General features: G+C 41.4%; 1 protein-coding gene across 11 annotated transcripts in view; it reads left to right on the forward strand.

Annotated features, from left to right (window-relative positions):
• The window catches only part of FBXL2 (F-box and leucine rich repeat protein 2), a 177,833-nt gene that overhangs the window by 91,675 nt on the left and 72,223 nt on the right, over positions 1-13,935 (forward strand). For 10 of the 11 annotated variants that reach the window (XR_010599172.1, XR_010599173.1, XM_065587189.1 and 7 more), the window contains 2 exons: positions 10,059-10,113; positions 11,802-11,876. The exons of the other annotated variant lie outside the window; for it this stretch is intronic. Coding sequence is in view for 5 of the 10 variants with exons in the window: in XM_065587179.1 (XP_065443251.1) it covers positions 10,059-10,113; positions 11,802-11,876 (130 nt within the window). In the remaining 5 variants the exon portion in view is untranslated. The remainder of the gene's footprint in view (positions 1-10,058; positions 10,114-11,801; positions 11,877-13,935) is intronic. 11 annotated transcript variants of the gene reach the window in all.

Here is a 13,935-nt window from a genome sequence, read left to right on the forward strand (position 1 = left end):
TCAGGAGGTGGGAAACCTCCTAAGGCTGTGAGTGGTGGAGGAGATTCCCTCGGGATATGAAAAGAAAAGGATTCTACTCCTGATGTTTCCTAATCACAAAAGCAAAACAGGGCCTAAGACCCATCCTGGACCTGTGTTGCCTCAACAAGCATTTCAAGAACTTGAAGTTTCGAATGATCTCCCTGGCCTCCATCATCCCCTCCCTGGATCCGGGAGACTAGTATGTCGCCCTCGACTTGAAGGATGCATTTTTCCATTTTCCCAGGACACAGCTGGTTCCTGTTTTGTGTTCAGCCAGCACCATTTCCAATTCATGGCACTGCCCTTTGGTCTCTCGTCAGCCCCGAGTGTGTTCACAAAGTGCATGGCACCAGTGGGCGCTTACTTGAGGTGTCGGGGCGTTCAAATTTACCTGTACCACGATAACTGACTGATCAAGGGCCGGTCTTGGCATCAGGTGTGGCAGCACCTTGGGCTGGTTTGCTCCACATGTCGCGATCTAGGTCTGTTGATAAACGAGAAAAAATCTCAGGCCCCTACAGGCATGGCTGGCGTCGGTCTATGTCCCCAACAGACACAACATAGACCAGGTATTCAAGATTCTGGACCACATACTGTTGTCGCTTGCTTGGTGGTTGGATCCCGCATCGGTGTTGGCAGGAGTCCCCTTTGTGGCCCCATCCCCGTCAGTCTCCCTGGTTTCCGATGCTTTGGATCTGGGATGGGGAGCCCATCTGGGCGACCTCGGCATGCAAGGTTGTTGGTCGAGTAGTGATTGCTTCTTACATGGAAATGTCAAGGAGCTTAGAGCGCTAAGCCTGGCCAGTCAAGCTTTCCTGCCTCAAATAAAAGGGTGGTTCAAGTCCTGAGGGCCAATACCGCCGCTATGCTCTATACCAGGATGGCCAACCTGAGCCTGAGGAGCCAGAATTTACCAATGTACATTGCCAAAGAGCCGCAGTAATACATCAGCAGCCCCCCCTCAGCTCCCCACTCCCCCCCTGCTCCCAGTGCTTCCCACCCACCAGCAGCCTTCCCCACATCTCCTGATCAGCTGTTTTGTGGCGTGTAGGAGGCTCAGGGGGGAGGGGGAGGAGCAAGGACATGGCAGGCTCAGGGGAGGGGGTGGGAAGGGGTGGAGTGGGGGTGGAGGACCAACAAGCAAGGTGGAGCCTGGTCCTCAGCCCTTTGCCAAGAAGCCATCAGGCTCTGGAATTTTCTATGTTCAGCATGCCATTCATCTCGTGGCGGCTGACCTCCCCGGGGCCAGGAACTCTCTGGCAGATCACCTCAGCAGGACCGTCTTGTCTCGTGCTAACTTGAGGTCGTTAGCATCATTTTCCAAAGGTGGGAGATTCCCCAGGTGGACTTGTTTGCATCCAGGCACAACAGAAAGTGCCATGCTATTAATTCACAGAGTCCTTGTGATGATCAAGCAGGACAGAGCGAAAGTAATCCTCATAGTGCCAGTTTGGCTGCGCCAGCACTGGTTTGGCACATTGCTGGAGCTCTCGGTGGCTGCCCCATTACAGCTACCGCTCTGGCCGGACCTGTAGTCTCAGAACAATGGCAGACTGTTGCATCCGAACCTGACAGCGCTGCTTCTGACGGCCTGGCTGCCGCATGGTTGAATGCGGATGAGCGGCTGTGCTCAGACGGTGTCCAGGTCTTGTGGGGCAACAGAAAACCCTCTACCAGAGCAACCTACCTGGCCAAATGGAAACAGTTTACATGCTGGACTTCAGATAAAGGCATTGGATCCTAGAGGCCCTCACTTCATTTAATCCTGGATTACCTCCTGCATCTTAAACTCCAGGGTCTGTCTCTTTCATCTGTTAAGGTCCACGTTGGCCTCTATTTCAGCCTTTCATCCTCAGCTTGAGAACAGGTTGGTTTTCACCCACAACATGACTGCCAGGTTCCTCAAGGGCCTAGAGTGCCTATACCCTCATGTCAGGGACCCCGTTCCTCCATGGGACCTAAATCTCGTGCTGTCACAACTCACGGGAGCACCCTTTGAGCCTCTGGCTTCCTGCTCCCTCCTCCTCCTCTCCTGGAAGGTCGCTTTCTTGGAGACAATAACATCTGCCCACAGGGTCTTCGAGATTAAGGCATTTACTTTGGAGTCGTCCTAGACAGTGTTTTACAAGGACAAGGTCCAACTGCGACCACATCCAGCCTTTCTATCCAAGGTTATTTCGCATTTTCATATGACTTAGGACATATTCTTACCTGTCTTCTTTCCTCAACCTCATAAGTCGGAGGAGGAGCCTAGGTTGCACTCTCTGGATGTCAGAAGGGCGCTAGCCTTCTATATTGAGAGGACCAAGCCTTTTCGTAAGTCGCCGCAGTTATTTGTTGCAGTGGCCGATAGGATGAAAGATCATCCAGAGCTGGCCCAGAGGATCTCGTCTTGGATTACTGCCTGTATCCGCTACTGGTACAACCAGGCCAAGATACCCCCTCCGGCGATTGTAACCGCCCATTCAAGGTACAAGCCTCTTCGGCAGCTTTCCTAGCCTAAGTGCTGATCCAGGATATCTACAAGGCTGCCACCTAGTCGTCCGTCCAGACATTTACATCGCATTATGCACTTATCCAGCAGGCTTGAGACGATGCTGGCTTTGGTAGTACAGTATTGCAAGCTGTATGTCTGTGAACTCCTTCACACAACTCACAGTCAACCTGTGTAACTCGTTGTCAAGGGACGTTGTGACGGCCAAAAGTATAACTGGGTTCAAAAGAGAATTAGATAATTTCATGGAGGATCGGTCCATCAGTGGCTATTTGCCAAGACAGTCAGGGATGCAACTCAATGTTCTGAGTGTCCCTAGCCCCTGACTGCCAGAAGCTGGGAGTGGACAATGGGTGATGGATTGCTCAATGATTGCCCTGTCCTGTTCATTCCATGTGAAGCCCCTGGTATTGGCTACTTTCAGAAAGCAGGATATTGGGCTAGATGGAACATTGGTCTGACCAGTATGGCCATTCCTGTGAGATGGTGTCATTGCATCATGCTTGTTATAAACAGGCCTACTTCTTGGATACACTAAAAAGGGCAGCATTAGTAGTTTAAAGATAAATTAAAAAAGACCCCCCAGAACGGAACATGACCATATATTGGAAGGGGCACTACAAGTACAAGTATAATTAAGTTTGCCAGGAAGAGGGAGGGGAAGAGGGAGCTCCCTTGGCGTGCGAAGCTAGGGGTTAGGAGAAGAAGGGGATTCTATCGGCGTATAGAACTATAGTTGGGTGAGGGGAAGAGGAAAACTCTATTGACGTATAAAAATAAGCCCAACTGGTGTGAAGGGGTTTGAAATATGGTGAAACTCTATCAGCGTATAAAAATAGCCCAATTAATGTAAAGGGCTTCAAAATATGCTTGCTTGTTTAGCCCCAATAAACCCATCAAATTGCCTGCAAACTGAACTCTGAACTGTTATTTTCCAGCAAACTAAAAACTAAAAGGGAAGAGGGAACTGGATCCCCACCAACACTGCACAGCAACAATAGCTGCTTTTGATGCTTACTAGGCACAAACTACACAGTATCCACACTGCCCTATAAAAATGGATATTTATTTTCACCTATCAGGAAAAATTGAGTGTACAGTGTAAGACTCAAGGCTGATTTCAGCTTTTTCAGTTGCATCTGTACTGAAAATGACATAACCAGGGTAAACATTATAAAAATTAAACCTTAAAAGGTGAATGGCAATTTTGAGTTTCAAATATCCATATACTTTGAAGGTCTCTCCCTTGGGAAGTTATTGTGTCAAGCCTTTTAGAGAGAAAAAAACAACAAAAGATTTTTTTCAGACTACAACTTCTGACTGTGGGCTAAAGAAAAATGTTCAGCTTTCCCCAGATGTCCCAAAAAGTCTAAAGCAGTTACCAAAAAATGAAAAAAGGAGGACCTGGTCTCTCTCTTCATTTTTCAATCTGGGATTTCTCCACTGGCAGATGATTTTCACTTCTTCAGGGAAACTGATTATATGAATACTGTTATTTCTTGTCTGATTTCTTCAAATGTTGATGGAAAAGAAAAAAATATGTATCTTTTGTATATAGGAGCAGTTATTACAATAAAATTCAAGAGGTTTCAAGGGTATTTTGTGGTCCCTAAGAGATCAGGAGGCATATATTCAATATTGGGCTTAAAATTTGTGAACTATTTGTGTATATATACATGCATACAACACTTCTAGATCAGTCATTATAGCCATAAATCCAGTGGAATATGATTTTTGCATCATTGTGGATTTTTAGGCTGCATATTTTTGGATACCACTTGCATGCTGCCACCAGCAATAATTGAGTTTACTGATGGATCATAATTATCTTTGGTATTACATTCTGCCTTTCAGATGACACCATGCCTTGGGTGTTTATAAAAATGAGGGTGGTGGAAGCGGAGGCCCTCAAGAAAAGGAACTGAAATAACTCTGTTTTTGGATTTGGTCTGTCTGATCAGGACAAAGTCCAGACAACTTCAGCTACAGTTTGCAGGGCTCTACAATTGTGTTGGTCATCTAGGATTAGTAATGAATTATAAGAATGGTTGATCTTTTCCTCTGCCACTTGTTAATGGATTGCATCTGGGCATACTTCCAAGATAGTTTAGAGAAAAATCAGTTAAGAGAAAAAGGAAAAAAATTAGGGCTGTCGATTAATTGCAGTTAACTCACGTGATTAACTCAAAAAAATTAACCGTGATTAAAAAAATTAATCGTGGTTAATCGCACTGTTAAACAATAGAATACCAATTGAAATTTATTAAATATTTTGGATGATTTTCTACTTTTTCAAATATATCGATTTAAATTACAACACAGAATATAAAGTGTACAGTGCTCACTTTATATTATTTTTAATTACAAATATTTGCACTGTAAAAATGATAAAATAAATAGTATTTTTCAATTCATCTCATACAAGTTCAAGTTACAAATGTAGGGTTTTTTGTTACATAAGTGTACTCAAACCAAAACAATGTAAAACTTTAGAGCCTACAAGTCCACTCAGTCCTACTTCTTGTTCAGCCAATAGCTAAGAAGGTGACATTAATTACAATGTCATCTGAAAGTGAGAACAGGCATTCACATGGCACTGTTGTAACTGGTGTTGCAAGATATTTACGTGCCAGATGCGCTAAAGATTCGTATACCACTTCATGCTTCGGCCATTGTTCCAGAGGACATGCTTCTACGCTGATGACGCTCGTTTAAAAAAAATGTGTTAATTAAATTTGTGACTGAACTCCTTGGTGGAGAATTGTATGTCTCTGACTCTGTTTTACCCGTTTTCTGCCATATATTTTATGTTATAGCAGTCTCAGATGATAACACAGCACATGTTCGGTTTAAGAACACTTTCACTGCAAATTTGACAAAATGCAAAGAAGATACCAATGTGAAATTTCTAAAGATAGCTACAACACTGGACCCAAGATTTAAGGATCTGAAGTGCCTTCCAAATACTGAGAGGGATGAGGTGTGGAGCATGCTTTCAGAAGTCTTAAAAGAGCAACACTCTGATGCGGAAACTACAGAACCCAAATCACCAGAAAAGAAAATCAACCTTCTGCTGTTGACATCAGCGTGGACGCATGCCCTCTGGAATGGTGGTTGAAACATGAATGGACATATGACTCTTTAGCACATCTGGCATGTAAATATCTTGCAATGCCGGCTACAACAGTGCCATGCAAATGCCTGTTCATTTTCAGGTGACATAAACAAGAAGCAGGCAGTATTATCTTCTGGAAATGTAAACAAACTTGTTTGTCTGAGCGATGGGCTGAACAAGAAGTACGACTGAGTGGACTTGTAGGCTCTAAAGTTTTACATTGTTTTATTTTTGAATGGAGGTTTTTTTGTACATAATTCTACAGTTGTAAGTTCAACTTTCATGATAAAGAGATTGCACTATAGTATTTGTATGAGGTGAATTGAAAACAGGGTTGGCTCCAGCGTTTTTGCCACCCCAAGGGGCGGGAAAAAAAAAAAAGCCACGATCGGCGGCACTTCTGCCGCCGCTTTATTTTTTGGCGGCAATTTGGCAGCGGGTCCTTCCCTCCACAGTATGATGTGTTGAAGTAATGTAAAGAACTATCCACCCAGCTCTGCCTATTGGTTCAGATATGGAGCTATCCAGGAGAAAGGAGAATCTATGCAATATGAACTTCATTTCCAGCTCCCCTGTGCTAATCCATGCCCAAGTACTAAGAGGAAATTAATCTTCCTGCTGGCTGCATTAACTTCTGCATAACTCTGGTTGTGAAGGACTGGTGCGCTGTAGGTCTATCAGCTGTCCTATTGGGTATATTTTACATTTAAAACAAACAAACAAACAAAAAACACTCAGGTTAAGTGCTGAGAAGTCAGAGTCTGTACTTCTCAATCTTTTTTTTTTTTTTCTTTCCATTCAGACTCCAAAGTCCTTTTTCTGCCTCTCTCTAGCTAATTCTGGTAAGGAATTGTCAGCTAAGGAAGAGTCAGTGTAAAAGTACACATTGTTTTGCAAGTGCATAAAGGACAAATCCCATACTCTGAGGACTCTTACTCAAATCGAGCTTGAACAAATGTAATATGTATTCAATTCAGATGCAAGATGGCACGTAAACTTTGTTAGTGATTGCATCAGATTTGTGAGGCTTCATGAAAGATGTAGATTTTACAGCAGGATTAGAAGGCTACAAGAGAGACTACTTGGTGTTAGGAATTATAAAGCTCTTCTAGTCAAACGAGTCATTAAAATCATTTTAAAGTTGAAGTGTGGTAGAGACAAATGGAGAGGTTAGAGAGAACTGGACAGAGGGAAGGAAGAAAAATAGGGGAATCGGAGGAAATGCGAGCAGCTTTTGCCATGGTTGACTGTTGACTTTGAGCACATTGGATTCTGTTCACTTCACAGAGTCGCTTGCTGTTATTCCCAAGACTTTATTTGCTCTATTTTGCACTTGAGCTAGGTGAAATTACGTAGACTCTGTTGTTGAGAAGATGGCATGGAATTGCCTAATTTGGCATTCATTCCGCAAACACAGTGGGAGAAGGAGTCCCTATTCAGGATAGAGATTAGCCAACTCCAAGAGGTCTGGAACCTGATCAGAAGCCTCGTTGAAGTTAATGAGGGCTTTTCCGTTAACTTCAATGAACTCTGAATCAGACATTTATATCAGTATCTGCAGAAACAAATTTCTGTTAGATTGGTCAATAATATGGAAGGCAGATAATTGTCTTTTCAAGATGATATGAATGAAATAAGCAAGAAGAATGGAAATCTTGTTGCTTAATATTTCAAGCAGAAATAATGGCAATGGATAAATTATGGCATTGGTGAAATGACTCATAGCAATTATAGCTAAACAAGTCAATGGTATCTCATGCTATCAGCTGTAATACTTAACAATTGCATAGCATATTATACCTTCAAAGTGCTGACAAGCATTAATTAATGCCAGTAAAGAAAAAATGAGGTATGATGCATATGTTCTGTTATTGCCATTATTTAAGTTGTCTGTTTCATGAGGACAACTTGGCTGACTTCCAAGGATGGTAGAAAATTTGACTTCATCAGATAAAATTAAAAACTTCTCCAATTGAAGGTCAAATTAAAAAGATTCTCCTTGTAATGCAAAGCAATTCCCTGTACAAAGTTGCCTCTGCTAGAATAATGGCCAACTGCCAGAGGAGAAAGAAATAAAAGCCTAACTGTATGTTTGACCTTTGTGTTCTTTCCTTCTTTTAAAACAGAATATTGATGTATTAATGTGCACCATCATAAACAGTGAAACATTGGGACACACTATTAGACAATTCAGAGTAATGGGATCTACAAACTCCTTTCCTCTTCACTTCTTCCCAGATCTCTGTATAATGTTACCTATGACAAAATGAATGACTAGTATGAAAGCCAAAACGCTCCTCCTCTTCTCCATTCAAACAAGAGTGCCACAAAATGGTTTGTCACAGCCCTTTATTTTTTGACTAGATAGAATGTGAAGGCAAATTTACTGAAATACTTTGGACGACTGTTTTGAAATCAGCATGTATAAATCTGAGACCTTCCAAATCCATTCACATGGTGTTGGTATTTAGTTTTATAAAGTACCTTGAGCTTCAAATGGGTATTCCAATCACAATAAATATTGTCAAAAATGCTTTTGTAAAATGCCATTCATACCTTACAAAGGTGCTCATTCTTCTGTTTGAGTTTGCATGGTAAATGGATTTATTTTAATTCATGTATATTTTTATGTATTGAAAAATAGAATGTGTTCAAATGTGATAATGGAATATCAGGAAAGATCATTTTTAAAACCTGGGTGTCAAAAATTAGGTATCCAAGTGGCATTTTGTAGATTCTGTCAAATTCCATGGGTATTGAACTGAAAAATTGGCAACTTATTTAGGTTCCTAATTATGGGTTTAGGTGCCTTGATTTAAGCTTTAAAGTTTGAAAATGTTTGTCAGATTTTTTAGATCATTTTTAATAATCATCATCTCTTCACCAACACATCAGCTGTATTTACCATCGGTGTTAAGATTTTAGTACAAGATGATACTGATAGCAAGTTAAGATTTTCATAATTTTGAGGATAAAAATGTTGATGGCCTCATGAGCAGGTAATGTTTTTTAACTTTAGTATATATTCTTATGAGTGATTGTAGTAGAAAATAGTTTTGGAAAAGAATCTGCATTTTTGTGCTTACACCAAAATTCTTTCCTCCCCTGAGAACATCCCCTGAGCTGCCTTTATTGATATTTGGAACATGTGTTCATCTTGCCAATGCAAATCTCCTTCAGAATTGAACAGTTAGAGTAGACAGGTTTACAGAAATGGTATCGTGTTTAGATAGTAATGGTGAATACTGAACTCCTGTGTCATTCTTTCTTGTAGAGTAAGTCTAATTTTTTTAAATTATTGAATTTCACAGGCTTAGTGAGCAATATGTGACCTATTAGAAATCTGGACAGTTCTTCTTGGAGTGCTTGTTCATGTCCATTCCAATCAGGTGTGTGCGCGAGCACGTGCACGTTGTCCGGAAGATTTTTCCCCTAGCAGCATCCGTCAGGTCGGCCTGGACGCCCCCTGGAGTTGCGCCTTCATGGCGCCTAATATAGAGCCCTGCCGACCCACCACCCCTTCAGTTCCTTCTTACCGCCAGTGACAGAGAGACGATACGGCCTTTGGAAGAGCAGTACTCCAATCAGTGGATAGCTCCGACCCCACCTCCTAAATTCGGCTTGATAGTCACCTGATTGGAATGGAAATGAACAAGCACTCGAATTAAAAACGGTTACTAACTTCTCGTAACTGTTGTTCTTTGAGATGTGTTGTTCATGTCCATTCCAATACCCACCTTCCTACTCCTTTATTGGAGTAGCCGGCAAGAAGGAACTGAGAGGTTAGTGGGTCGGTAGGACTCTATATTAGGCACCATGAAGGCGCGATTCCAGAGGGCATCCAGGCCGACCCGACGGATGCTGCTAGGGGGAAAATCTTCTGGCCAACGTGCACGTGCGCGCACACACCCCTGATTGGAATGGACTGATCAAAAATAGCATATGTATCCTATTTCCAAATGATTGTTCTCTAAACCTTCTTCTAAATCTTTGCTTTTGTTTTTTAGTAATTACTCTTTTAGAAAGTGGCACACCATAAAATGTTTATGAACTAGTTTCTCTTTAATCTAAAAATCAGCTTTAGAATTGGTTATTGGTAGTACTTGTTTGGTCATGAATTCTCTAGTAATACATACATAGAAGCCAAAATTCAGATGTCAGCATCAACAGCTGCAGCTGTGCACTAGTTCTGCTACATTGAGGTCCTCCACAGCCATGGACAAAGAGGGTGGATTTGCCCCTTAGTCAGTATATATAAATGTTGTCAGCCTATCCGATACAAGTTTGTAGTATTGCAGAGTTAAATGTAATTTAGTTTTTTATGTAACTTGAATTTTTTCCTATGATTATGAAACTGTGAGCCTGTATATTAGACTGGATTAGTAATAAAACATCAGCATAATTTGATTCTGTTCTTTTTCTTCCTAGAATATTTTCCTTCTTGGATATTGTCACTTTGTGCCGATGTGCGCAAGTTTCCAAGGTACAGTATTTGCTTTACTTGGGTCATTTGTGCACTGAGAAGGACTATTTTATTAATTACCAGCAAACAATGGGCTTTAGATCAGGCTCTTAGAAATCAAAGGGAATCTTACCATTGACTTTGATGAGCAATGGATAAGAAACTGAGAGCCCTAGCCTGCAATCAGATATGCAGAATGAATCACTGTGTGTCTGGAGTTTTCTCTTAAGGGGTGGCGGGGTGGGGGCAAGAGATGTGCAATGATACATGCTTTGTATATGCAGAAAGAATTAGGCCTTTTTCGGTATAGTGGCATTTGCTATTTAAAATTTGTGGCTTTATAACACTATTTTTCAGAAGTATTTTGTGCTTAAAATTCCATGTAGCTCTGTTAATATTCAACATATGTTTAAGAAGTGTATCCACTGTGTTTGCCAAATGCTGAAGGTATTAAATAAATCTACTACCAGTAGAGAAAAGGGCACTCGTGTGAAGGCAATTGAAAAGGCATATCTAAATACATTTTTATGTTCATCTAGCTTGTTTTGCTTGAATTAAAATGAAATAGATTTTATTCTTACATGAAGTGTGTACAAAAACAAACCTTATATACACCAAGCTAGCATAGTGAACTTTTTTCTGTATTATTTCAAAAGGCAGGCTTTAAAATTTTCACTTCACTTTTTTTTTTTCAGTGAAATTCAAACCTTTTTTTTTTCTAATTCAGAACATAACTATATTATTCCTGCTTCCATCCCACCATGAACTGTGATTTAATAAGCTAAGCAGCATCAATCTTGGTCAATATCGCCAGCTAAAACCTAGAGTGCTGCAGAAAATAATGTTGATGAATCAGTACGTGGTAGTCTTCCCTCTGATTCAGTATTGAACTGGTTGAGTAACCAGATGTCTCAGCAGTTTCTATTGAGTAAGGAATTCCTTTTCACTTTCTAGCCTGAACTGTTGTGTAGAGGTGATGTGTGCTATTTAACAGCTGCCATGTTTCACCCCAGTGGTGGTGAAGAAATGTGCGTGTGCGTGTGTTTGTGTACGTACTATATAATAAAATATGGTCCAATCCTGAGAGGGTCTGAGTGCCTCCATTCCCATGAAAATAGGGGTGTTCAGAAGGTAGCATCTTGCAGAAGGTATTCTGCTCCTCTCAGGACTGAGCCAATAGTTTGTAAAGTTTATAAAGAATTTTGAAGTTGAAAACCTCTATATAAATACATTTATTTCAAGCGTTCCCAGCTCTTCCTTTTTATTCTTTGACTAGAAGCAGCTATGTTTTAAATTCTTCTTCTTTACATACAGCTCTTAAGAAAAATAATTTATTGAACAATGAACTTACTAAAATTGCTTTAAATGATGAGGTTAAAATTCTGCCATTATACTGTGTATGTGTGTGGTTTGCATTTAAGTCAATGTTCATGCACATATCCATGGGCAGAATTTGGCCCTTACAGTCTGAAAACACACAATCCCAGGATTTAAAAGACTCAGTCCAACAGAATCTGTTTTTAGCAAGCTACTTTTTTCATAACCCTCAATGCCTAAATCACTTTTGATTTACATACAAACTATTGCATTCTGAAAGAATAATTGTGTCATGTCTGTGATTTCAAGACACTCATACTATAGCGATGAGGGGAGGGCTATATAAGTGCCTGATAGAGAAGATTTATTAAACATATATATGTTTTTTCTAGGCATGGAATGTCTTGGCTCTGGATGGAAGTAACTGGCAAAGAATAGATCTTTTTAACTTTCAGACAGATATAGAGGTTAGTACTGTAGTTTGTTTGTCTTTACATAGGATGTTAAAAGGATAAACTGTCTTAATTATCCCAGAGACCTTATTGACAGTATAAGTATCTCAATCTTAAAATACAAAATGGTAATGCTGTGAAGGAACAGATAGAAAAAGCAGGTAATTGTATTTGGCTCACTTTTTACCTTGGAATTGTATCTGAGTTTTGATCTTCAGCTAAGTGACAAATAATTTATTTATTTTGGTTTAAGTAATTCATGTACACACATTGTTCACAAAAGGTATGGGATTGACATGATTCTATGATACTGACTGTTCTGGAGACTCAAGAATTCTGTTCATAGAACCAGAGCCGGCTCCAGGCACCAGCCGACCAAACACGTGCTTGGGGCAGCACCTTCTAAAGGGCGGCCAATCTTGGGGTGGTGGGGCAGCGCTCTGTTTTTTTTGTTTTGTTTTGTTTCGGTGGGGCGGCGCTCGACGGGGGTTGTTTCGGCGGGGCGGCGCTGTAGATAAATCTCTGATAATTTTCATATGACTTTACATTGTGCCTCTTCATATAACCTTGTGGTGGATCTACCCACGTGTGACCTCTGTTTTCATGGGACTTTGTATCAAAGCCTCATTTAGAAACTTTGCATTGCCCTTGGTATAATATTATAGCCCCTAAGGATAGAATAAGATAGAAGAAAAATTTCTTTTTGCTAGCAGTAGAACAAGAGCTCTTCCCCCCCCCCCCCCCCACTCTTAATCAGTTGCCCTATTGAATGAATGAGGATGGTGTGAATGAGGAAGGCATGGAAGGCAGCACCTCCAGACAGCCTCAACTGTTGGAGAGGGGCTGGGAGCCAGACCCAAGGACAATAAAACATGTCAAGTGGGCTCATTAAAGACAAGCAGACATACCGACGGCCTCGGGGGTTAGAAGCAAGCACCTTCTTTTGGAAACACCCTCTTTGCAGCATTGGGACAACACTCAAAAGAAAGCAGCACAAAGGACCAATGGACACAGACACAGAGTTTGAATCTGGTCTAGATTTGCATAAGAGGAAAGCTGCTATAAAAGTGAGGTGTCTTGCAGAGGACCCCGGGTCTCGTCTTGTCAACATGGGAGCATCGATCCAGATCGGCAGAAGCCTGGCTCCACCCCTTCCCCATCTAACTCACCTGGCCAGTGAAGTTAAGGGGAGCAACTAATTGGTAACAACAAGACGGAGTGTGTGTGTGTGTGTGTGTGTGTGAGTGTAAGTGTAATATATTATATGCATATGATACAGTGTTAAGGAATACATGTATTACTAATAAATGTGGCGTTTTACCTTATTCCCCCTGAAAAGATCCTGTGCAGTACTTTAAGTACAACAGCGCTCGGGGAGGTTTTTGTTTGTTTGTTTGTTTGTTTTTGTTTCTGTGAGGCGGCGCTCGGGAAGGGGGGTTGTTACGGCGGGGCGGCGTATGTTTTGTTTTTGTTTGGGGCGGCAAAAAAGTTAGAGCCGGCCCTGCATAGAACAGGTATCATATAGACAGTGAAAATGTCCCTCTAAGGTTCCTCAGTCTTGACTGAGACCCTAAGAATTACTTCTGGGGATGAGAGGGTAGTTTCATTTCCATGCCCATTCACTCTCTGGCCTCCCAGCTGAGAGCGCCATTTAGTTCTGAAGGTAATATTGTGACGTTATTGACATAAACTGGGACCGTATAGATCATTGTTGCAACCAAGGTCCTGTAGTGGCACCCAAATCTTGTATAAAGGGGGTCAAATGGGGTGTCTAAGACAAGGTTATGGTTTACTGGTTATGATTATGCTGTTTATATGTGTGTATCAGTTTTGTGGTCGAAGTTATGAATATTGGCTCTATACTGTCTGTATGGCAAACTTATGCTATGCTTCTGGGTGACATCCCAGACAAGCTGAGATTAGCTCTGCCTAGCCTGCTTGATGGCCCATTAAGGACCATCAGCTATACAATGGACCCATTGAGAGAAGGCAGATACGCCTTGTAACTCAGCAAAGTATGCAGGGACTGTCCCATGTGACTCCAGACTCCATTTTGCTGTAATTTTCCACGGTA

Source organism: Chrysemys picta, chromosome 2, assembly GCF_011386835.1.
Source record: "Chrysemys picta bellii isolate R12L10 chromosome 2, ASM1138683v2, whole genome shotgun sequence".
Classification (NCBI taxonomy): Eukaryota; Metazoa; Chordata; order Testudines; family Emydidae; genus Chrysemys; species Chrysemys picta.